The sequence below is a fragment of the Prionailurus bengalensis genome, chromosome A3 (genome assembly GCF_016509475.1).
Source record: "Prionailurus bengalensis isolate Pbe53 chromosome A3, Fcat_Pben_1.1_paternal_pri, whole genome shotgun sequence".
NCBI classification, from domain to species: Eukaryota; Metazoa; Chordata; class Mammalia; order Carnivora; family Felidae; genus Prionailurus; species Prionailurus bengalensis.
In genome coordinates, this window is record NC_057354.1 from 95539680 (window position 1) to 95564285 (window position 24606).

At 39.9% G+C, this 24606-nt stretch overlaps 1 protein-coding gene across 4 annotated transcripts in view; it reads left to right on the forward strand.

The window, feature by feature from the left end:
- The window catches only part of CTNNA2 (catenin alpha 2), a 1115456-nt gene that overhangs the window by 398828 nt on the left and 692022 nt on the right, over positions 1 to 24606 (forward strand). For all 4 annotated transcript variants that reach the window (XM_043603825.1, XM_043603826.1, XM_043603827.1 and 1 more), the window contains exon 7: positions 1124 to 1327. In XM_043603825.1, the coding sequence (XP_043459760.1) occupies positions 1124 to 1327 (204 nt within the window). The remainder of the gene's footprint in view (positions 1 to 1123; positions 1328 to 24606) is intronic.

Consider the following 24606-nt stretch of genomic DNA (forward strand, 5'->3'; position numbering starts at 1 on the left):
GAGGGAGACACAGAATCCAAAGCAAGCTCCAAACTCCAGGCTCTCAGCTGTCAGCACAGAGCCCAATGCGGGGATCGAACCCATGAACTGTTAGATCATGACCTGAGCCGAAGTCAGACGCTCAACCGACTGAGCCACCCAGGGGCCTCTATGATCTCCTTTATTGACTCCCATCCTTCTGCACCCCCCAGGAATTGGTATTCATTGGGTCTTATTTGGTTTTATTATTCTATTCACATTATTAGTATGTCAGTTACTGCCTTGTGTCCCGATAACCCTAATGATTCCCAGGTCCTCATACAGGTTAATCTGTCTCTTGAATTCTGGATACATATTTCTGTCCACCACTGGATATCCCCACTTAGGTGTTTCCAAGCTCCTCAGGCTTAGCAGGGGCAAAGCGAAGCTTAAATTCTCTGCAACACTTTCGTGTAAAGAAGTATCTCTATTTTCCCCTTAGGTAGGCTCCTTCAGAACATGCTAGTGTCTCCATCATGATGCTGTCAGTTAATTGTGACAAATTCCACATACGTACAATGAAGCTTTTTCTAGAACACTAGTTTTTTATACAAAATATGTTCATGTCTAGTGGGAAGTAACCTGTACAGTATCTGTCCATTGGATGCTATTTGCCAAGGTTTCACAAGGCTTCCTTTGTTGGGATTCCCCACTTCTCATGAAGTAGATAGAACATGTACACTAGTCACCACTAATGCATCTTTAAGTTATTGATCACAAATCATGTTCAGCTCTGGGCCTCTAAAATCTTCCCTTAATCCTTCAAAGTGCTACAATAAAGTTTGCTTTCCCTGAAGGCTATGCATGTAAAAAAAAACAAAAAAACAAAAATCCGTGTCACAATCTCATTTGAAAACTCTTTGATTGAGGATAGCCTTTTCCAAGAACATGTTCTTGAAACAAGATGTGCTGTTTTCTCCCTGAAGATTAGATTTAGGCGAGAGTCTCTTACAGACAGTTGCTACTTGGTCAAGGCCACCTTGGTGTCTCTCAACGCAACCAGCTACTTCTCTATGGAGAGTCTTGCCTTGGATATTTCTGGTTTAGAAAACAGTGTGCAAAGGCAGTCGTCTCTTCTCTAATTCTTTCATGGTGCTGCTTTCAGAATAAGATAATCCTGGACCCCATGACGTTCAGCGAGGCCAGGTTCCGGCCGTCCCTAGAGGAGAGGCTGGAGAGCATCATCAGTGGCGCGGCGCTCATGGCAGACTCGTCCTGCACACGTGATGACCGGCGCGAGAGGATCGTGGCCGAGTGCAACGCCGTCCGGCAGGCGCTCCAGGACCTGCTCAGCGAGTACATGAACAACGTAAGTCCCGGGCTCCGGGGCCCCACTTCTGGTGGGTTTGGGCACCGTCTGGTGGCGTTTAGGAAAGCGTGCATAGCAGGAAGAGGGGACAGGTGTTTTCTGGAGAGAGTCAGGTGAGACTGAAGAACCACTTAGGGAGGGTAGTGTCCTGAGCTCAGCTCAGGATGCACTGTTAGCAGGGAAGAGAGTGGTGGAAGAGACTTGTGAAAACTTTGGCTGTTTACTTGAATGATTTTGTGGTCATTTTGATGGCTGACCCTGGATTGAGGTAAGATGGCAATCGGTAAAAAAAGGATGGTGGATGGAAATGACTGAGGATCTAATGAAGTCCTCCTGTACAAAGGGTGGCTATAGATACTCATCATCGTCCTTAGGAGGCATTGATAAGCATAATAGGTTATCAAATGTTTATACAGGCTTGGTGTAGGTGGAAAGGTTCCAGTGGCAATGCAACGTGGAGGAAGTATTGATTCATTGTGCAGCTGGAAGTCCTTATGAGAATCAATCTCTAGGCCTTCAAATGGGTATTAGTGATGTCCAGCGATTTTGCAGCACAGGCAGTAGCTGTCCTCTCCTACAATTGTAAAGTGGGATGGTCGCTACAGACCTGAAAACTATGCAGAGAAGATGAAATCCATATTCTTGGTTGTGAAAGACACTGAATTATGTTTGTATTGATTTGCTACCTTCATTCAGCTAAAATTATGTGGGTGGTGCCCACTGCTTACACCATGAATGATCTGGAGTTTCTCCTGTCCTGGACTCCTAGGTTTGAGAGAATTCAGCACCAAGTGGCAAAATGTAGGTACAGTGAGGTCTTGACATCACATGTTGAAGGAATTCTTTGTATGGTGGTCAAGTAGGGAGCAGAGACACTGGAAATCTGCTCATGGCTCTTGAAGCCCATGCTGGGTCCTGTTGGAGCACCATGAGGCAGCACTGAGACAATGCAGTCAACCCTGGCCTCTCTCCAGCCCAATACTTCTTATTACCTGTCCCCAACCCTGCTGACCTGCAGCCTACGGGTAGAGCCAGGAGTCAGCATTGACAGGAACTGTTTGCTCCTGCCAGACTCCAGAGAGCTTTGACCTAGAAAACAAAAAGATGTAGAATGTCCTACAACCTGAAAACCAAAAATTTGTCTCCTTTCCATCAACCTTCAGATTCTTTGATTTGGGAAGACTTGCCCCTTTCCAGCACACAAAGAATAAGGTATGGATGTCTAATGTGGATGCTTATGAGGATTTCTCCATATGACAATGGATGGCCAATACTTTCTGCGACTTTGGTTTATGGGTGCTACGCTGAGTAAAGCTAGAAATATTGACTGCCACTGTCTCCTATGCTGAGTGAATTTTTTGAATAGTGGATTTAACAAGAAAGAATGCTTATAAAATCTGGGACTCTATATTTGTTGTTTTTAACAGAATAGTGGTAGGTTACTTACTTGCATATGGAATTTGGTTTATAGTAAGGCATACTGGTATTTCTATCCATGAAGAATTATTGCCCAAGAAGAAGTAGAAACAGAGATCACAGTGATGCTTAAGATGTCAATATGAATAATTCAGGGGGAAAAAAGTATATTCCTGTGAATAGTAATCACAGAACGTGACTAAACGAGAATTGATTGAGAAGTGACATGCAATTTTCAGGTTGGTGTCTAGAATCCTGTGAAGTAGAAGTTTTTTTTCTTTCAGTGTAAACTCCTGTAGATCAGGAGAGCTATGGATTTTTGTATTTTATTGACTCTAGGTGCTTGTTTTTCTCTTCACAACCTTGTGATACAGGAATGTTTTGTATTTTGTGTTATGAAAACTTGGTTTCTACTTTGATATGGTTACAGATAATACATGGGCGGGTTTAGTGCTTAAATTTCAATGTGTGCAAATTCTCTTCACTTTGAACCATCAGGATCAAAGCCTTGAGCTAAAATACCTCCTATTGACTTTGATGTAAACTGTGTAACTTCACGCTTCTTTGGTGATTTCCAGGTAGAACTGGATGCAGCTGCATCAGCTTTATATATCTCCCCAGTGCTCTCTTTTCTACTTTGAAAATACCAATTTATGTTTGGGTATGTCATATAGGACTATAAACCCCACATGCACCTCTATGCCTCGACTGGAAAGTCTGTTGTATTTAACAGTAACCAGTAAATTAGTGGTGCCTAGGCTGTTGGTTATAAGACACTTCTTTTTAACGTTTGTGAGCTCTGGGAGTAAATGTATTATCAAATTATCACTCTGCAGATTTTCATCTTAATGAGCTAAACAATATCATTAGGGTAAAGTATTTATTACATGGAGAAGAAAAGGTTTAAAAATGAGCATAACTGAGACTTGAGGATTCTAAAAATGTCCTGATCTTTCACTGATGAACATTCAACTTGTGAAGCTCACCTGTAGGCAAAGCTGTTCTAGAATTTCGGAAATGCCGAGCCATATCCAGTGCAGGGAGATGGAGACTGGGAGGGAGAGCTGTGTACTGAGTGATTAGGGGAAGGTGTCTGCATGGGCCATGTGCCATGGGTTCCATGGAGCTCAGGAGCTAGCATTGTGCGTTAGCTATTTTCACAAAGGTATATACAAATTGGTGTGTGTGTGTGTGTGTGTGTGTATGATTTGAAGATGTAACAAAAATCAGGCACTTCAGAGAAACTGGTAAGAGAAAAAAGCACTGGGTAAACAGATGCGTGTGGCAAAAATTATGGTCACAGAGTATGGCTGTGATAGGAAATAAAAGCCCTGTGTCGCCTTGTTTTGTCAAGTTGGTGATGTAAGCCCAAATGAGAAGGTTCTTTAAAGAATCCTCCTTTAAATAGAACGTATTTGTCCATATTTGAAGACTGATAATGACTCTTTCTCCAAAAGATGTGTGGCCTTTGGATGAGTGCCATCAGAGTGGTGCTTGGAGTATTATGCTGAGTACTATAAATAGTGCCAAATTATAATGAAGACATAAACTTTTCTCTGTAACTTACAATTTTAGACAGTTTTTTTTTCCTGTGGCAGTAAATTTTTTTCATTAAAAAATCTTAAAAGTGGTCCTAAGATAGGCAACAATTAGACATGGTATTTTATTGATAAGGATTTTATGGTGGATTCAAATATTATATCCATTCAACAAATGTGTTTTGGCTATTTTGGGCCAGGCGCTGTTCTAAGTTCCTGGCTTATAGAAGGGAATAAAATAGACAAAATTCTCTGTTCTCTACCCTCTAGTTGGGGGAGACAATAATTTGCACCAAGGCCCTCTCAGATGATGACAAGTGACACAGGAGAATGTAAAACAGGGAGACAGAGAGCATGGGGTGTGGCTGTAAATAAGGATGGCCTGGAAAGTGTTCATTGAGCAGATACTTTTGTTCGAAGACCTTCTGGAGGTGAGGGAGCAAAGAGCACTTGAAGTGAAAGTAACAGCAAGATTAAGCACCTTGGGAGCAGGTGCCAAGGAACCTTCATGGGCCCACGATCATGGTTGTTAGGAATGAGTGGGGCCAGCAGAAAGCGGTTCTGCAAGGTTACAATGAGTCTGACTACCCAGGGCTTGTGCTGCGTTCCATGGAATTTGACTTTCACTTTAATGGAATGGGAATTCATTTGGAGAGTGTTGGGAAGAAATGTGTCTGTTTTATGAACACAAAATGGACATCGATCCGTGTGAATGGCAGTTGCGGCTCTAACAGCCACCCTGTGTGGTATCTTTAGTTGGTATGTTCATCTGGCTTTGCTTGCACAGAAAATTCCGATTTTCTCAGGTGTAACCATTTGTAAAGAGCTCACTTTGCAATGCCTGGATACTTTGCTAGACAGATTGCATTTGGAAAGGGAGCGAAGTAGAAAAATTTTGTTTCAAAGTTGTATCACCAAAAATATCCAACTACTCACATTCTTATAAAAGGCTAGCAAAGTATAGTAGTCTCACTACTAAACCTAAGTGCGGAACAATAGAGAGATGTGTTAAACCATTACTTATTTGTGCACCATTTGCTGGTAGGTTTCGGTGAGAATATGTGATAATCATATGTGCCTGGACTTTGTGTGTTGTGGTGCTGTGTGGTCTGGTTCAGTTTGACATGCATGGACACTCTGTGTTGCTTTAAATTGTTTTTAAGACTAATGACGAACTATCATTTTTTTAAACCATCAAAGTTTAATTGCATAATGATGGCAGAGAATCAGGTGGCATAAAGTAATGACTTGTCTCTGCTGTGTTAAAATGTGTCAGGTTATTTTTTAATTGTATTTTTATAAGTAGTTAAAATGATATATTTTTACCAAATACTTGAATCCAACTTTTTTCAAACCTCCCAAGGTACCTAAGTGGATCCCTGGGGATAATTTGTAAACCACTAATGTAATGCACATGTTAAAAGCTGATGTGGGAGTGTATATACATCTTACAAGTGTCTGAAGAATCATTGTCTTAGCCTTTGCCAAGGAGTAGAATTTATTGTAAAGAGGGTTCCCAGTGGGTCCAGTTTGTGAGGGGTGAAGTCTGAAATGAGGTCTGAAAAGTTCATGCTCCACCCAAACTAGGTCCTATACCATAACCAAGGCTCCAGAATTCAAAAGTATATTAGTAACACGTGAAGTGATATCCAGAGTGGAGGGAACTCTGAAAATAGTGAGCTTGTATGCTGTTTTGTTGTGGTTTGTTTTCTAATGATGCAGATGCAAGAGAAATGTATGGTTATTGTAGACGATAAAAAAGAAAAAAAATATTTAAGCTGTCACCCCTAAATATAATCATTGTGAGCAATTTTGCATATGTCTTTCCAATGTTTTTAAACTTCAATAGTGACACATTTGTACACACACGGAGAAACACATAGGCATATTATACCTTGAGTTAAAAAAAAAATAGAGTCGTTGTGTATGGTATTTTGTAATCTATTTTCTTAATGTTTTGTGAATATGTTACCATATCAGTAAACATTCTCTAACCTTAGGTTTACTGGCTGCTTAGCATTTTATTATATAAATATGTAATAATTCATTGTGAAGCAATTCGTTCTGACAGTATGTCTTATAGAAGAGTGTTGGGAAAGAGAAGTAGGGAAGCCTTTTCATGCTGGCAGCATAGAATATTGCCCTAGACCTAAAGTACAACCGAGGTAACAGTGAGACAGTGAGGTGGCACAGCTTTACAGTTTAGGTGCTTTAAAGGGATCGCTGAGAATTTCATACAGTGAAACTTTGGTATGTGAAGACATTTTAAATGCCTTTGAGGTTTTACTTAAACTTCTCATAGGTGTATTTTTTTTCTTTATTGTGTTGGTTTTTCTGTATAACCTTGCTTTTCATTTATCAGAGTTTCCCTAAGTTGGCTATAGATAGTACTGCAGAGAGGGGTCTAGGACAACCAGCGGGCAAGTTCAGTAGTTGGATTTGATCTAGGGTCCCAGAGAAGGCCTTGAAAGCTTCTAAAAGGAGTGCCATCAGAAAGATAACTTTGTCATAGAAATTCTTGTGCTGCCAAATATCTCTCCGGTGGGGAGATAGAAGAAAGGCTGAGTAGCTGTTATCACTTAATAAGCCTAGTTGCTAATTACACGTATAAACTGCTTCCAGTTTTATGTAGGCCTTCTCATTTCTGTCCTTTCAGTTACTATGTAGAAGAGGGGGTGGAATTCCCAGATGCCAGTTCAGCTGATGACAAGTGTCTCTACCAAAAGATTTGGCTTAATATAAAATAGAAAGTAATGCTTGAAAATGTTCGTGGGCCCTTTTTGACCCGGTGTTGCCCATACTTGCCTATAAAAGGCCTCTGTTTTAAGAGGAAATTTAGAGCTGTCTTAATGGGACTGGAAGCTCCATTCAAGGGAAGGATTTCCAATATCCTAATTTGATGTCTGTGGAGAGAAGGTTTTCCTTGTCTTCTCCTTATTTTCATTTTTTCTTCTCTCTCTCTTTATACTCTGTGCCTTCAAATGTGGTCAGTGCTCTCATCTCCATGAATTTTGAGCTTCAGATTCATCTGTGCAATTATGCTTCTTGTATAAAACTTTTGCTCTATGAAGAGATAATTTTTAAATTGCTTTTTAGTTGGTATTCCCTGCTCAGACATTGAAAAAGTACAATTAGTTTACCAAACCCTTTTCCTAAGGTCTAAACCTGTTCTTTGAATCTACTCTTCTAAGAAATATGGTTGGGAAGAGAAGTCTTTTGGATAGCACGTGAGACTTCATCTTGGAATTACACTGCACTCCCATTTACCTCCATTTTTAGGAAGTTTTCAGTGTGACTTCTGGAGGTACGCTGGTACTTGTCCAGAGTAACACATTATTTTAAAATATTCTTAGCATATTCTTTTCCTTTAAAAAAGTTAAGTTTATTTATTTTGAGAAGAGGTCACATGAGCAGGGGAGAGGCAGAGAGAGAGAGAGAGAGAGAGAGAGAGAGAAAGAATCCCAAGCAGACTTCACACCATCAGCACAGAGCACCATGTGGGACTCCATCTTGCGAATCGTGAGATCAAGACTTGAGCTGAAACCAAGAGTTGGACACTTAACTGACTGAGCCACCCCGGTTCCCCTCAGATTATGTTTCTAATGGTGTTCAACTGAGTTTGCTGCAGTGGGATCTCAGAAGGCCAAGGGAGTGTTAAGGAGAGGTATGCAGAGCAGCCCTGGCTCAGGCTTTGGTGATAGGAGAATGTCCAGCTGTGTTGGGGAGACATATTCCCAGGGGTAGTAATGAGGGTGAGGGAAATCGTGCTATGATCAGATGTGCCACCAAGTGCTAGAGTGCTCTGAGTGGCTCCAGGAAGAGATGGAGACTGGCAGGTGGTTGGTTAGCACAGAACACTGGTATGGGTAACATCTAGTCCTCATGGGAGCGTGCCAGGTCTCCTTGGTCTTAATGCACAGTATGGGGCAGTTATCCTGGTAGGGGTGTTAAGCCCTTTGAAAAGTATATTGTGCTGTATACATGTTCGCTGTTACCTATTATCAGCTCATTACATGCAATTGAATGACTTACAGGATCCCGGAACAGATAGGTCTGACTAGATTTGTTTCCTTTAGATCATCAAGGTCAATTCTTAATGCAATCTCACATGCCATCTCTTGGCCAGGAAAGGTCCTTCCTACATGAAACTCTACCATGTTCCCCACTATGGATAGTTTAGCAGAGTTTACAAGCCTGTGCTTTGTAATGACCTATACACCCAGGTTCAAATCTTTGTATTGTCCCTCGTATCTGACACGAACTTGGGCAAAGTGGATAGACTCTGAGCCTCAACTCTTTCAGCTATAAGGTGGGTAATAGAATTTACCTTTGGGAACATTCAGAGATCAGTTGAGGCAGTGGCAGCCAGTGAATTAAGTGTGAAAGTCATGTTTACTTCCATTTTCTCCCCAATGCTCTTCTGTCCCTGTTTTGTTAACCTCAAATAAAAACTCTATTCTGTAAAATTCATTGAGGGCTTTTTGGAGATAATGAGTGTAATAGATAAGGGAAAGCATCATTGGGTGTGTCTGGATGGGGGCTGAGCTGCCAGAAATGTACCTGGCTGTGTGGCCCTGTTTAGGGCAATACCGTGGACAACACTACTGACAAAGCTTGGAAGCAAAGGAGACTCCTTTTAAATGGGCTTTTTGAGACCTTGGAGAAAAATGACTAAGCTGGCAGTCCTGAGAAATCAGAGAGTAAACAACAGGAGGGCCAGGCCTCCGAGCTGTAAGAGGTTGGAGAGGTTGGATGCAGTACAGCTTTGTCTGAGTTAGTAGATGATGTGCCTGCCTTTTCCTGGTCCTTTAGGCTTCCAAGAGAAAAAGACTTGGGTTCTCCCTTGAACATGGGAATATCTCTAGTCCCTGTAGATCAGGGAGACAGACTAAAATTCTAAGGGTATAAGCCTGGGAAAAATTACTGGTATATCCTACACATACAGCCTTCTTCCTTAGCTCTAAAATATGATTCTGTGATTCTTGGGTCTTAGGATTAGAATTTGGATTAGTGGTTAGAGGTTGGAAGTTTTTGTTAGTGTTTCCGTGGAACCTTCAAAATTTACTTGGAAAGGTTCAAAGTGGTCACCCATAGCATAAATTTCAGAAGCTTGACTAATACTATGGCAGGCTGAGGGATCTATGTAGGGCATTTACTTACACTGGGAGCTCCTAAAAGTTGGCTGGGATCCATCACTAAACTTAGTGGGATGTACTTGATAAGCAAAGATGAGGCCCACTGGCTGACGGTCTCTTGAGAGTAGGAAGATTTTGGAAAAGCAGTTTGCCTTGTTTTCAAAATGAAGTTCCCAGTATTGGTTCTATAATGAGTTAAGTCTGAGCAATAAAGGTCACGACAGCTCTAGATGCTCAATGTTGACTTCTCTTTGGAGGAAAAGAGGTGCTAAGCAATCTCAATCAATCAATCTCTCTTTCTCTCTCTCTCATTCCCTCTCTCTTCCCCTTTTCCATCTTTCATTTTTCCTTCCCTCCTTTTCTTCCTTCTACCTGGTAGAATTTTGTTAATGTTCTTTTTAATGCAAGGATGGACTCACAGGAATGTAATAAATGGCAAGAAAACAAACTAGAGACAGGTCTGCATATTCCTTCTGGCCTAGACTTGGGCTTTAAATGGGACAGTATGTAAAGAACAAGTGACAAAATCTAGGGCCCCACTGGATAGCCAGATTAAGGATCACGGTATAAAGCCTGGATTCTCAGATGGTGACACTATTTGGGCATGGTGGAAGAAGAGAAAACTTCCCTACAGAGAGAAGCAATGGAAATGCATGCTGTCTTGGTCTTTAAAGATCATTGTAAAAAAACAAAACAAAACAAACCCCTTTTCATGCCACCAAGAATTTATAACCACAATCTCCCCATCACTCAGTTTTGGGGTCAGAACATATTCTAGGGTGACATAAAGTGTATCCAAAATTTCACTTAAAGGCATCCTGAATGTTGGGCTGCCGGGTTCCCTGGCAGAAGAAAATACCAATCCTCTCTAGAGGAACACATTTTAAACCTAACCCTCAAATAATTTCTACAGATAAAGTTACAAGGAGTGGAAGTTGAGATTCCAGAATCTCTAAACACAAAATGACACAAGCCATCCTGAATGAGAGTTGGCTAAAACAACCAATTATAGATCAGACCTACAAGGGCTGAAGATTGGCAGTTAATAGATACAGAGTGTAAACTGTCTCTAAAGAAATGGAAGAGAGTGTTGGGAATGTGATGAAGGAACCAGAGACAGTCAAAATTGATTGGGAATCTTAGAAGGCAGGGCTGGGAGTTGCGTGGTAGGGGAACATGGGTTTACTTGAAGGGGTGGGACCAGAAGGTCCTGGCTGCCACAGGCCCGCAATAATGGAGAAAGAAGAGATAGGGTAATTGGGGGTGTCTGGAGCAGTGCTGGCAGTAACCTCTTGAGTAAAAGCTGTTTATCTCTTGTAGTAACTCTTTGCTTGGGTCTCGGTCACATTATCCACAGTGGACTTCTAGAAGGAACAGAAAAGGTCAAATCACAAAGAAAAATGACTAAATGAAACAGGAGATGAAAATAAAAATCTGTCTTAACAGCAAAATTAAGTCCCATACTTAAAATTCTAGCTAGTTTCTTTCTCCTTATCAAATAGATCCCTCTACTGAGTCCTTGAAAGTTGGTTCTGAATCATACAAGGTCAATCAATATGATGAGGAAGAGCAAGTAATGTTAGGAGACAGTAAGGGCCTGTCTTTGATTTAGTCAATGAGCAGAGATTCTTGACAGAGTTGACTGCTGAGTCCTCAGATTTGGCCATCCCAGTTGAGACAGCCGGACAGCACAATCCGTCAATTGATCTTCTTGGGAGAGCCTTTCTGGTGTTTCGGGGAAGATCTCAAAGCTGTCAGGGAAATCAGCAGGCTGTACATCACCACCAGAACCATGAGGCTGGATAAACTTTTCCTTTGTGTTTTCAAAGAATATGGGAAACCCATAACCCTGGATTTCTTGTTCCTGGATGGGTTGTTCCAAAGATAAGCTCCAAAGGGCCTCTTTTCTTGGGTCTAATCCTGCCTGGAACCCATCCTGAAAAGTTTCTCTTGATTCATTTAGGAAATTGTTACACTCAGAGAACTAAGTGTTTCACTGCTGCCTCCGTAACTTTGCACTTAGCATCCTTCTGACCGGAATGTTCTTTCTCAAACTTCATACGGCTGGCTCTTAATATCATTAGTGTGTTTGTGTGAGAGGACCTGCCAGCCTATAGAATTACAGCATCGCTTTGTGTTATTATTGTCTGGTCCTCCACTGGATTTTAGGCTTCCATGAGGGGAATGTTGTTTTGTTCACAGTCTCTAGGATCTAGAGTGTCTAGCCTGCTAAAAATTTTTGAATTGAATAAAATAATTCTCTTGCATTCTCTAATAATAATCATGAGTTGGGGGGCGCCTGGGTGGCTCAGTCACTTAAGTGTCCGACTTCGGCTCAGGTCATGATCTCACAGTTCGTGGGTTCGAGCCCTGCGTCGGGCTCTGTGCTGACAGATTCAGATTCTGTGTCTCCCTCTCTCTCTGCCCGTCCCCTGCTCATGCTCTGTCTCTGTCTCAAAAATAAATAAACATTAAAAATAATAATAATGAGGAGGAGGAAGAAGGAAGGAAGGAGAGAGAAGGAACAAGAACAGTAGCAACATAACCCGTATGTTTTGAGTCCATTGAGTCCAGTGTTTTGGAGCAAAATGGTTTATGTTTTCTGTCTGCTCTACTACCTAGACCAAACTACAAATAAATTACCTAAAGTTAACTATACTTGGCTTCTTCATGGCTTATTTTGAAGTGCCCAGATATTGCCCTATAGTTAAAACTATATGTAAAGCCCTGGTAGGGGCCCAAAATGATCCTAGTAACTATAAGTGGAGAAAAAAAAAATGATACAAAATGTGCCACTTGTTTGCTTTTTAGTTCAAAGAGTCCCACCAAGCAGCTTATTCTTAATTCTGCCATTTTAAGTATTTCTCTAGACTGAGCTGTTTGGGCATGAGTCCCTGAGGGAGGTATGTGAGGGGCTGGGAGGAGCTGGGCCGTTTTTAGTTGTAGAGAATTCCACAGGCTGGGCTGGGGACTTTGGAAAATACTTAACTCATGACTTCCTGAAAGGCATTAAAGCGTTTGTGTATATGTATCCAAGAGATAAGTCAACATAAGGAAAGGGTCACAATTCAGCTGTTGGACTTTAGAAAGTGTCTCCAGAGGCCCAGCCCCAGCCTGTGGAATCAGTTTACTAAAGAGGGATTAATACTCTCTAACTTTAGCAAGTACCCCGAGTGATTTCTATGAGCAGGTGACTTAGGAAACCCCTGATGTATAAGTCAGTGGATCACATCAGGAGTTGATTTAATATAGTGTGGGCTTAAAATGGGTTTTCTTTTTTGTGAATGGAGACAAATACTTTTGTAAGAAAGCATCAAATGAATATCACCTGGGAAGTCTGATTGAGCTACATTTCATCTCAGCCTGGACATTTAGGATTTCAGAAGAGACTTGTGAACCTGGATAGCTAATCCCTTCTTTGAATTCCTTAGAATTAGACAAGCAAATCGGAACCAGTAATTCACCTGTGAGCTATTAAATTGAAGGGCAGCTGTTTTTTTTTCTTTTTTTCTTCAAAGCTCACCTCTCTCAAATGCACTTCTTCCTACACATCTACTCCCCCATTTGTAAAAAGACAGTTTATCATCCTTGGAAAGACTCTGCTCTCAATACGTGCCAGAACTAAAATACTCAGTCTCACAGATGATTCAAAATCCTTTTTCTTAACAGCTTAATTGCTGATTTCAGTTTCTCCTAACTCTGCAGGTTTGGCTGCAGCTGACAGATTTATAGCATCAACCCAAGGCTTTGCCTTTGCCAGTTGATACCTTGAACTGAACTTTTGTTTCAGGTTCTTTTGGTGACTATTCTAGGGTGCTGTTTCTGAGAGGAAATAGTGTTTCGCCTGACTGCCCTTGGGATTCTTAAATCTTTTTTGTGTATCAGAACCACATAGGGAAAAACATATACGCTAGGGCCCAACCAGGCCAACTGTCCCAGGGGATTCTCATGCCTCCAGACCTGTACCAACCTTGAACTAGGCCAGCATTGGGGAATCACCCAACTTAACATCATTAGACTCAAAGACAGGTACCATAATTTTTCTTTTCCTCATTTTTCTCAGTAATGTTTTCAAAGTTATATTTATTATTATTTATCTTCACCCTCCAAATCACCACTCCCCCCACCCCCCCAGCCCTCTGTCATGGAACCAGTGAAGACCTCTGCAGGCAGGTATTTGCATTGTTTTCCTGTTTTCCTCCTGAGGTTCTTCAAGAGCACAAGATTGGCACGTTATGTAAATTTCATCTCAGCAGGGGAAAAAAAGACAACATTGGCTCTTGTATTATCATTCTGCACACTTAGGGGTTACAGGGAATCCCTTAAGTGGCCTGCAGTCTGGTGACTAATTTCACACTTTTGATCCCTGCCAAAAAGAAAGATGAAAATACTTTGAGAGAGGTGTTTTTCTCTGTTTTCATGAAACATTTAGAAATAAAATTCTCTAAACATCTTATCATAGATAATGCCTCTTTTATCACCATTGGCCTGATTTTATGCTTCTTATCTCTTGTGTTTGCTCCCTTTCCTTCATCTGTTAGTTTTCCTTCCACCATTTGTAAAACCTATGAAACTATATCTCTTCTTTTTTTTTTAATTTTTTATTTTCCTAAAGGCCCTGTTGCCTCATTTCAGGCTATTTAGAGGAAAACAAGCAGCAAGATATTTGCAAAAAAAAAAAAAAAATCAAGTGGTTAAGGACATTTTCTAAGTAACACAAACAGAACTGAAATTGGAATTCAAGTCTTCTGGTTTCTTTGCCTCTCTGATTCTTTCTCTTGCCTCATGATTTATATTTTAATGGACTTAGATATAACTTTGGATTTTTAATACTCTTTTTTTCTCCATTTGAAACCCTAAACCATGTGTTATGTTTTCCCTAATATTCCTTTAGATCTCTCAGTGTTAGTCATATGGTAGACAATGGACAAGTCTTTCTTTTGTAGGCATCTATAGATCCTAGCAAAACTCTGTCAAAATCCCAAATAGAAAAGCAGACAACAGCAGCCTTCTGGGACAGCCACTAGAATTAGTCTTAGAGGGGCAAAAAGGACCTTTGTTGGTGGAAGTAGGTGTTAATGGAGCAATTAAATCTGACTTTTTTTTTTTTTACCCCAACAGTGCAGACTCTCCTGGCTTCAGTCTCTAGCTGGAGGGTGTAGACCTTTTAGGAAACAACAGTAGAGACAATAACTGTAACAGCCAGCCTTGGTGTGTCAGCTTTCTCATAATTGCCCAGGGGTTCAGTGTAGTGCCTCTGCTTGCGCCTAGCCATGTCTGTCCAAACGCCTGCCTTTACCCTTTTCTGAAAACAAACCTTTGCCCGCAGCCTAGATGAGGAGAGAGGATCTGGAGGTCTAACTGCTTTTTAAATGAAATTTCAAATAGTCATCTTGTTATTAACCTTCCCCTTCCCCTCCCTTTCCTCCAAAAGAAGCTGATGCCTCAGATGTGTGCATCTTTGAGAGCTTTACAGTGTGAACTGGGTCCCCATTGCTGGCTTAGGATTCTGCTTTCTCAGACCTACTAAATGAGTCAGGACACCTCCGTCTGACATCAAAATATTGCCACGTTGTTTTCTCCTATTTTCTTTGTCGTTAAGGATTAACACCTTTAAAAGAAAACTGTTTTATGGTCATTTTAATGGAGTTTCAGAAAAGAGCAGTTATAAATCAGTGGGTTAAAACTGCCATATTCAGCCATACCTTTTAGGGAAGATTATAGGCTCCTTCCATATCTGTGTCCAGGGTCCATGTCATTTTACACCCTAACTTGACTGAGGAGACGAAGAGAGCTGGGCCAATCAAAGCATTTTCAAAGTGAGCTGAGAGTTTTAGATAAAGGTAGAAGGGAAACTCAGTGTCCTGTAATAAAGCTTAAAATGGGAGGACCTATTTGATCTGGGTACTCTGTTGTATTTCTGTGTCCATGCTATTCCTAACCAAAGCATAATAGATATTGGTTCCAATTTAGACCTTGAAGAGAGTGTGGTTGTGAATACTGATCTTGTTGTTCGTGTAGGATAATTAATGATAGAAGCAGAACATTTATCACATGATAAAGAATCCTTCAGAAACTTCACTGCATTTCAGTCTGCTTGATGCTGTCTTCCTCTTAGTTACTGACAGCAGTTGTGCAACTGACACCATACTGTGATCCACACCACTGTGTTAAGGGAGAATGGAGATTGATTGATGCTATTATCTCAGCCATTTTCTTAGAATCTGGTAATTTTTAGTGTCTCTCCCAAAATATTTAGAGCTGCAAACTTTATTCATTGAAATGTCTTTGTAAATGGAGTATTGTGAATTTGTTTGTTTTCTAGAGGTTACTTGAAGTCAGTCAAGTTTATCTTGTGAATTATTAGCTGTTTTCCCTCGGTGATGTTATTTTATATATGACTCTGGCACTTATGTTTTTCTATCCTTAGAACTTTTATCAAGCATGTGACTGAATGATTTGATTTATAAACAGCCACATTGATATTTCTATCAATTCTTATTGGTAAAAAAAAATTATAACCAGCTGCCAAAGTGAGTGATAAGAAAAAGAGACATGGGGCACTTAACATTCCAGACAGCCATCGGGGAGGCTCTTATGATGTATCCCTAATATATTTTGATTATTAACATGTCACCTGATCAAATTTTCCCAGCAAAATAAATACATCCACAAAATAATATCACTAAACCAAAGACTATTTGCTAGCAAGTCACGTGTAGTTGGCATATGTCTATATGTTTTAAGGGTAAGAAAAAAATAAGTTGGTTTATTAGTTTTGAGACTACATTTGCTGGAGACCTAGCTTCTTCAGGTCCCCAGTAGTGAGTGAGGAGGACCTGGGAATGAGTGTCCCCTTTGCCTGCCCCCAAACCTACCTCTCCCTGAGTAGTCCTGATGCTAATTGAATTAAATATTTGGTTTTCATATAAAATTTCACTTGGAAAAAAAACCAGATCCTGCTGACAAGATAGATTTTGGAAATTAATGATATACTTTATACCCCTAAGATTTTTACCTGAAGTAACCAGATAATTGACAGGAAAGTTAATTGTAAGACATCAGTTATTGAGGTATCTGACCAATCTGTGATTATACTCATGTATCTGAAGATTAGGATAAAATAGAGAAGCTCAGCTCTTTGCAGATAGGCAGACCTACACTGAAATATCCAGACGAGCACAAAGGATGAGTCGTTCACTGCATTGTAGCTACCAGTTTAGCTGTAAACAGTCTACTCCAACAAGTGAGAATGGATTTGGTCACCTCTCTGTCTCTGCCCCAAGTTTCCTAGCAGTCCCTGGTCCAACCTGCTCCTCCAGGAAGCCTCTCTCATCACTCACCACAGGCTCTGCGCTGTGCCCTTTAGGCCAAGAACAGCATGCTGATGACAAGGTGTAATGCCACATCTCTTGGCACTCATCATTTTCATTATTTTCTCTAGAAATTATCATGATTTGCAGTTTTTAGAATAACACAAACATAATATTTGCAGCAGAAATAAGTTACAGTGTTCTAAAATATCTCCATAACACATTTTATTTTCTTTATAGTGTATAATTTTCTTCCCTGATAGCTATAGATGAATTGAAGGCCTTTTCCTACACTGTAATGATATATTGAATTATACCAATGCAGTTTAGCAGAACTAATGCTTACTTACTTGCTGGGTAAATCAATCTGTTCGTTTTCTGTAAAATAAAAAGGAAATGATAATGGATAAACTTGGGGATAATGTGTTAAATTTATATAAAGTGATTATAGTAACAAAATATTTGCTGTAGGGCTACTCACTGGCAGGATGAGAAAAATTTTATTTCTTTAAAAATTTAAAAACTAAAATTTAGAGTTGAGCACCTAAAACTGGAAAGAATATTGTTAACAATTTATTGAGTATCTGTTATCTTTTAGGAGTTACTTGATTCAACACTACAGAGTGATGTGCAGTAGAACTTATTTTGGAGCTCTTTACTGTTATGAGACTATGAAGTCCCTTCCAAATAATAATGACAAATAGATAGCAAGGTAGAAATAGTTAGATAGGAATCAGGTTTGGAGAGGGACAACTGGGTCAAGATCCTGAATTATTTGTCAGAGGAGGCACTTGAACTGTTTGGAAGGTGAGTGGGAATAAGAGAAATCAGAGAAAGAGTACTTTAAGTGTAAGGAATAATACAGGGTAAAATTCATTGTACAAATGTGTGGATACATTCTGAGCACTCTGAGTAGGTCAGCTTGATTGGGTAAAAGGCCTTTAAATAGAGAAAGAAAGAGTTTGAAAAAGAAGGTTGACCTTAGACTGCAGAGGACTGTAATTCTAAATTGAGAAAGGCATGCTTTATTGTGGCAGGCAGTTGTTTATTGAAAGTTGTTCCATTTGGTTTGGTTTGTGCATGGGGGTGATACTGGGTAACCTGTGCGTTATTGTGGAACAGCCACCCTGCCTATACAGCACAGAGTAGCTTCTGAGAGTGCACATTGGAGATTGGAGGCCCAGAGACAGATTAGTGGACGCTTTGGGAAGTGCAGACAGAAAATAATACTAGCAGCTAGGGAGAAGATGGGGGTATGAAAAGGAGAAAAACAGGTTCAAGGGAAAAGGTTAGAAGTGACTTGATGACTACTTTTGCTTTGCTTTGTGTTTGTTTTTTTGTTTATTGGTTGATTTTTAGTGGAGTGTGGGGAAGAAACAATGATAATGCTTTTATGTTCTCAGGAGACATGTTTATTCATTTAACTAGCAGGTCTCTAAGTTGGGGATGATCTAATTCATTGACAATATTATTCCCTACACCAAAAAAAAAAAAAAAAAGAAAAAGAAAAGAAGAAGTCATTTAACAGGGTTTATTATGAAATTTATTATCAAATTGGTTTCCATACAACACCCAGTGCTCATCCCAAAAGGTGCCCTCCTCAATACCCATCACCCACCTAACAGGGTTTAAAAGTCTGCCACATACTGGATTTGATCGTAGGATGTTTTATCACTACGTAAATACTTAACTTCATCTGCTCCTTATTATATTCACACAGTAGACCATTTTTGTCTTTGATTTAACATTGACAGCTGCCAAAAGCTCATGGTATGAAGTGTGTTGCAGTCCCTCTGAGTCCCGGCATCTCACACCTCATGGTCCACTTACAGGCTAAGTCTCTTGGCCAATGACTAGTCTAGAGAGTGGGCCTGGCAAACTACCCAGAATCTGCCTCTCAGGTGGTCATTATTGGTGCAATGTATGGGGCATGATTTTCAAAATGTTATTTTAAAAATGGAAAACATTATTTCTTTGGGAAAAAGTGGCCTTAAAAGAATATACTTATGTTTGTCTTAGGTTTATTGAATCTGAATGGGTCATTTAACTTTCTCAATACTTTAATGATACATCTAAAATTGTGTGTTGGAAAAAGGTTATGAGTGTGGGATTTCACAAAGATCTCAGACCAGTTAAGAAACTCGAGAATCTCCTCTGAGGATAATGTGCTACCTGGAGTCTATCTTTTGGTAGTCTCTGCCCTATGACAGCTATGGTTTTAATAGTCATGCAGTTGACTTAAAGCAAGGTAATATTTCCAATAGTTAACAGTGTTCAGGTATTTATTTGGCATCCATTATGAACAGATCACTCCTCTAGACACAATGAGAAACACACAGTTGAATAGAAGAGCCACTGTGTGTAACTTGAAGGAAATTATACTTCAAGGTAATGTCCAGAAGCATACTACTCTATTCATTATCTCTGATTTCAAATAGCTAGATTTTGCACATCGTGGTTATTCATGACACAAGAAATAAAGTATTATGTTGATTAAGATGAATCTGATTCAAATGATATTTGATACATTATTATCCAAGAAAGGGAGTATTAACTACTACAGGAAAAGTGATAGATCTGCCTGATTTCCAGTCAGCCCGAGGCCAGTTTCATTTAGTTTAGGTGATATAGATGGAATTTATGAAGCAGCTTCATGTATCTGCAGACATATCTGATAGGCTCAGCCTCTCAGTGTGGTTTGAGATCTCCCTGGGAAATGCTCTTTTTGCCTTGATACATGATCAATTTCAGTCCAACCAGGGCCGAAAAAACATGGTGGTAGTTAGCATACTCCTGACCTTGGGGTACATATTGTCTCTTTCATCATAATAAAAGACAAAATTAAGGAACACATTATTAATGGGATGACCTGTAAGTTCATAGATGAAATATCTGTGGCTACCACAACCCTACATGGATTTACTGAGTACAAGCACAACCTCATTCTTCTTTTGGCGAGGAGACACGATGGGTGTTGGGAGGCCAGCAAAGCCTTTAAAACATTCTAAGTGTCCTTCCAGGCATCTTTGTGTATTAGAAACTGACTAAATCATTGAATGGCTAGTAAGTTGATTCCAAAGGAAAATTTATGGTAGTAATCTTCAAAAAGTAATCAGGTGGTAGGGGCTCAAAGCAGGGACACTAGAAGAACTGGGGAGAGTTTAAGTAGAAAAGACAGAAGTGCACCTCAGTCTTCAAATATTTGAAGAAATATTATGCAAAAAAAGAGATTTGTTCTATTTGAGTCTGAAAGTGTACATAAGACCACAAAGGAATATTTAGGCTTGATATAGCACAAAAGCTTTTGGGTAGCCAGAGCCTGCTAACGAATTCTGTGGTCTGAAGCACCATGAACTGCCTTAAAGATCAGTGCATTCTCTCCCTAGATGGTACACTGCATTAGAACATGTGGCCATTTAGCTGGGATACTGTAACAAGAGATTCAAACATGACTGACCTTTAAGGTTTCTTGCAACCCTGAAGTTATTACTTCACTGGTTTTGTAGAAAAGCATCTGTGGGACTTAGGTTGGCTCCACCATCATCAAGGCAAAGTATTTGTCCCTTGATTGCCACTTGTCTAGGTTTTCTTATACATGAGACTAGTTTGAAAAATCAGGGGAAACGTTGGGCTCTAAAATAATCAGAATGGAAATGATACTCAGCTCCACATTTCCTTATTCATCCGTTCTTGACAGAAGGGTTTTGCAGCTTATCTAGCATCTGGCTGAGTTAGGGGCTTAGGTAGAAGGAACCTGGCTAAGATCAAGCAAAGAAGAGGAAAATTATTCACTGACATGAGAGATAACATGATTGCTAACCACATCCTTCTTCACAGGGAAGACTGTTTGGCTTACTCTTTGCCAACACAACTTTGGGTTCCCCTAGATATGCCTCTGTTCCTAGAGACAGTAAAGACTCCTGGATGTTGGTGCATGTGGAGGAACATGGAACTTTTGTCAAATCGAGATTTCTATCATTGTAAACCCTCATGCTTGGACATACATTTTGGATTTCTGCCTTGTACTTTGAGTTTTGCTACCACCGTGGAAATTCTGGAAGCCAAAAGGCACTTGACTGTTAATTAGTGGTAAAGATCCTGGGCAAGTTTTCTCCAAAGTCTACATTGACAGTTATATTTTCTGAGGTTGCCACCAACAAATGAATTCCATCCCATAAAGACCTTCCTCATTTGGGTCATTTCACATATGAAGATGAACTGTAGTATGATTCTTTTTCAAGCATCAAATTAATGAGCTTCATTAAAAAAAACAACACATGACCTATGTTTTTTTATGTTTATTTATCATGAGAGAGAGAGTGAGAGAGAGCGAGAGCGAGCACATGCAAATGGGAGAGGAGCAAAGAGATCGAGAATCCCAAGCAGGCTCCATGCTGTCAGCACAGACCTGGATGCTGGGCTCAATCTCATGAACTGGGAGATCATGATCTGAGTTGAAACCAAGAGTCAGACACTCAACCAAACAGGCTACCCAGGTGCCCCAACCTATATTCTTATTGAAGGTAGAACTAGACAGCTCTTTGGGACATCCCTGACCTAACATGAATCCCACAGCAGCAAATATCACTTAAACCAAATTTTTAATTCCTGTTTTCTGACAGAGCAGTTAGACTTGGAATTTGCTGCTATCTTCAACCTTCAGGTGGTTTGACTTATTAACAATAAAAATAATATATGGTTTTAAAATGTTCTGGTGATTTTGGTCACATATTTTTTAAATCATGAAATTGACTTGGTGATTTTAATGTCCTGCACAATGTAACCCTTTGCAGTGTGCATGGGATTTATAGCCATTAGAAGACCTTGTATATAACCATCTCTCCAGTAAGTTGTGGTTTTATATCATTTAGGTTAAATTTGTCTTTTTATTGTATTTGCATCTTATAGATATGGGATTCCTTTTAAAATGTAAAATTGAATTGTGAAGAATATATTTCTTAATTAGTTTGCTCCTCAAAGTATGATCTGAGAGCCAGTACTAGTTGGTAAACTATTACTAGTTCACAAAAAGTACAGAAATTACCAGCATTTAGAAACTTCTTGTAGCATTTTAACTTTGTCATAACAATTTCATTGAATTTCATAAAAGTTAACCAGTCTGCAATAGACTGAAGTTAGAGAAAAAAAAAAAAGTGCTTCTCACTCCAGATTGTTTGAGAAGTACTGTTTATACCTTTCAGATGATAGTCCCTAAAGAGGAAAAATGGATAACTTCAAAAAGATCAACAGATGTTCCCAAAGCAACATAGGTAAGCAAGGTCAGCTTAATGCTTCCCAAGGTTCCCAATCCAAATATGACTTGGGGATCTTGTAAAGATCACCAGACCTCAGAATCTCTTTTCTTCCTTACCCTGTCATGCTACCAAAAATCCTCACTGCTCATCTTTTAGCAAGAACAGTTGGGTCTGGATGTCACTGTTCAGTATGCAGCCTGTCTGGAATTGCCCGTTTCCCCTGCCTCACACATCTGATTCTCTCCTAAGGGTGGCTCACGGAGCTGAGGTTCTTGGGGTGCCGTCAGGGCCAGGAGATCCTTGTGGTGGATGAGCACCGCATGCTTAGGGTCAAAGGCAAGCAAGCCTCACCACCGCACACCCGGATTGCCTAAGTGCTGGCAACAAAGGCTATCTGGAACTGGCTCTCCTGTCCCCTTTCTAGCTCGTTTATCCTTCCTTGCTCTGAAAAGGTACTACCTCATGACAGTTTTAGAGTGAAGGGAAAGGTTGGAAGGGAAAGAGAAGCAGAGGGGAAAGCTAGCTGTTAGGATATGAAAGCGGGAACCCTGAGTGAACCTGCTATTTGAGAAAATGGGAGATGATAGTTTAAATCCTTGAAGATTCTGTCCTCTAACCAGGGACATCTGTGCTGAAGCATTTGTTTGTGAGATCCTTCACTTTTTCTTTCATGTTTTCTGAATTCGGGAGCAATTACAATTTAATCTTTAGTTTTGATATTTGTTTTTAAAATGTTCCAGCTTGAATTGTTGGTACCAATGGGCCACTTAACTGCATTCCACTCTATCTGTGGGCACTGTGGGCCACACAATTGACAATATTAAAATAATCCTCAATATTGAGTATAAATGAGGTAAGTTACTTGCATTTCACTTGAGTGTTGGTTTCAGCATACACTAGGCTATGTAAGTTTGAACCAGGGCCCTTTTTCAGTAGAATAGTTAAAAGAAAAACCTAAATCCTCAAACTTTTCATTAGGCACCCTGAATTACAGATTTGATAAGTCACTCTGTCTTCATCCTGTCATTTTTACCGTCTCTTTTCATATTTCATGCTGTGGACATGAAAGGCCTCTGTTGAAGTCCAGACAAAGGCACTCGCAGTGGAATGAATCCACCATCGTGGTGCACACTGATTCCTGTGATCTCTGGGAAGGAGTGTTTCACAGATCATTCCCCTTTGTATGAACACATGTTCTTTCAGGTCAGTTCTCTGCTACCAAAGAGGATTTTATGCATAGACTTCGGGTTAGCCCTACTTAGAGAGTTTTGCTGTGGAGGTCTTAAGTAATTATAGTTATCTTTTCTCACTTTTTTTTCTTTAATATTTATTTATTTTTGAGAGAGAGTGGGTGATCTGGGGAGGGGCAGAGAGAGAGGGAGACAGAGTATCCTAAGCAGGCTCCACACCAACAGCACAGAGCCTGATGTGGGGCTTGAACCCACCAATTGCGAGATCATGACCTGAGGTGAAGTTGGACGCTTATCCGACTGAGCCAACAAGGCACTCCTCTTTTCTCATTTTATAGGGCTTTTGAGTTCTGTGTTAGTATCAACATCATCACATTAGTATTTATTGAACAATTTCCATGTAAAGTTGGCATCCATTACCCCATACATCATAGGTTCAAAGACTTGATACAGAATAGGGTTGGGAGAGGGAACTAATGTTACGTACTATGTGCCAAGAATGTTACATGTTCTCGCATTCAATCTTCCTAGGAATGCTGTTAGGCTGGGACTTTTATCTTCATTTTCTGAATGAGAAAACTGAGTCTCTTGGAGCTTTAAACCACTAGCCTCAAGAGCGAGGCTGAAATTCAAACTCAGGTCTTTGGGATTCTGGAACCTCTGTTCTTTATATGACTTCACCACTCATTGACTTTTAAGCATGTTTAAAAAGTGTTTGTTGTCTATTTATCTCTATCAGTTAATGTGGTTTTAGCTCTTTAGTATTTTATGAGTAATTATGACAGCTTGAATCCATTTCCAGATAACATTTTATATTAAGTATTTAAAGATTAGTAATAAATATAAAATTTTTAAGAGGCACAGGAAATAGTAGAAATGATACCACAGTGAAAAAAAGAGGACTCTGTTTTAGGTTCAGGTCTACAATAAAATGACTGTAAGTTTTGGCAAACATTTACAAAATAAGAAAACAAGGTTATAGAAATTCTAAGATCTAAATTGAAAATTATGTAAATCTATACTCCAAACATTCTTGACCTATGTTAATTTGACCTATTATCAAAAATAAAGAAACTTTTAAAGGAAGTCTATTTTTTTCTGACTTTGAATAGATGTGAATTAAGATGAAAAAACCAAACTTGGCCTGATTTCCAGACTTTATGGTAATAACAATATTATTAGAGCAGCAAAACACAAATAATAACCCTTTGCCTTCTTTTAAAATCACACATTGTCTTTAACCCTGCAACTCTACAAAATTGTTGAGTTGTCTGTGATAGGCTGAATGTTTGTATCCACCCCAAATTCATGTGTTGAAACCTTTCCCTGCCCAATCTGGGGGTATGAGGAGGTGAGCATTTTGGGAGGCAGTTTGGGTTCGATGGGGTCATGCGGGTGAAGCCCTCATGTGTGAGTTGAGTGCCCTTAGAAG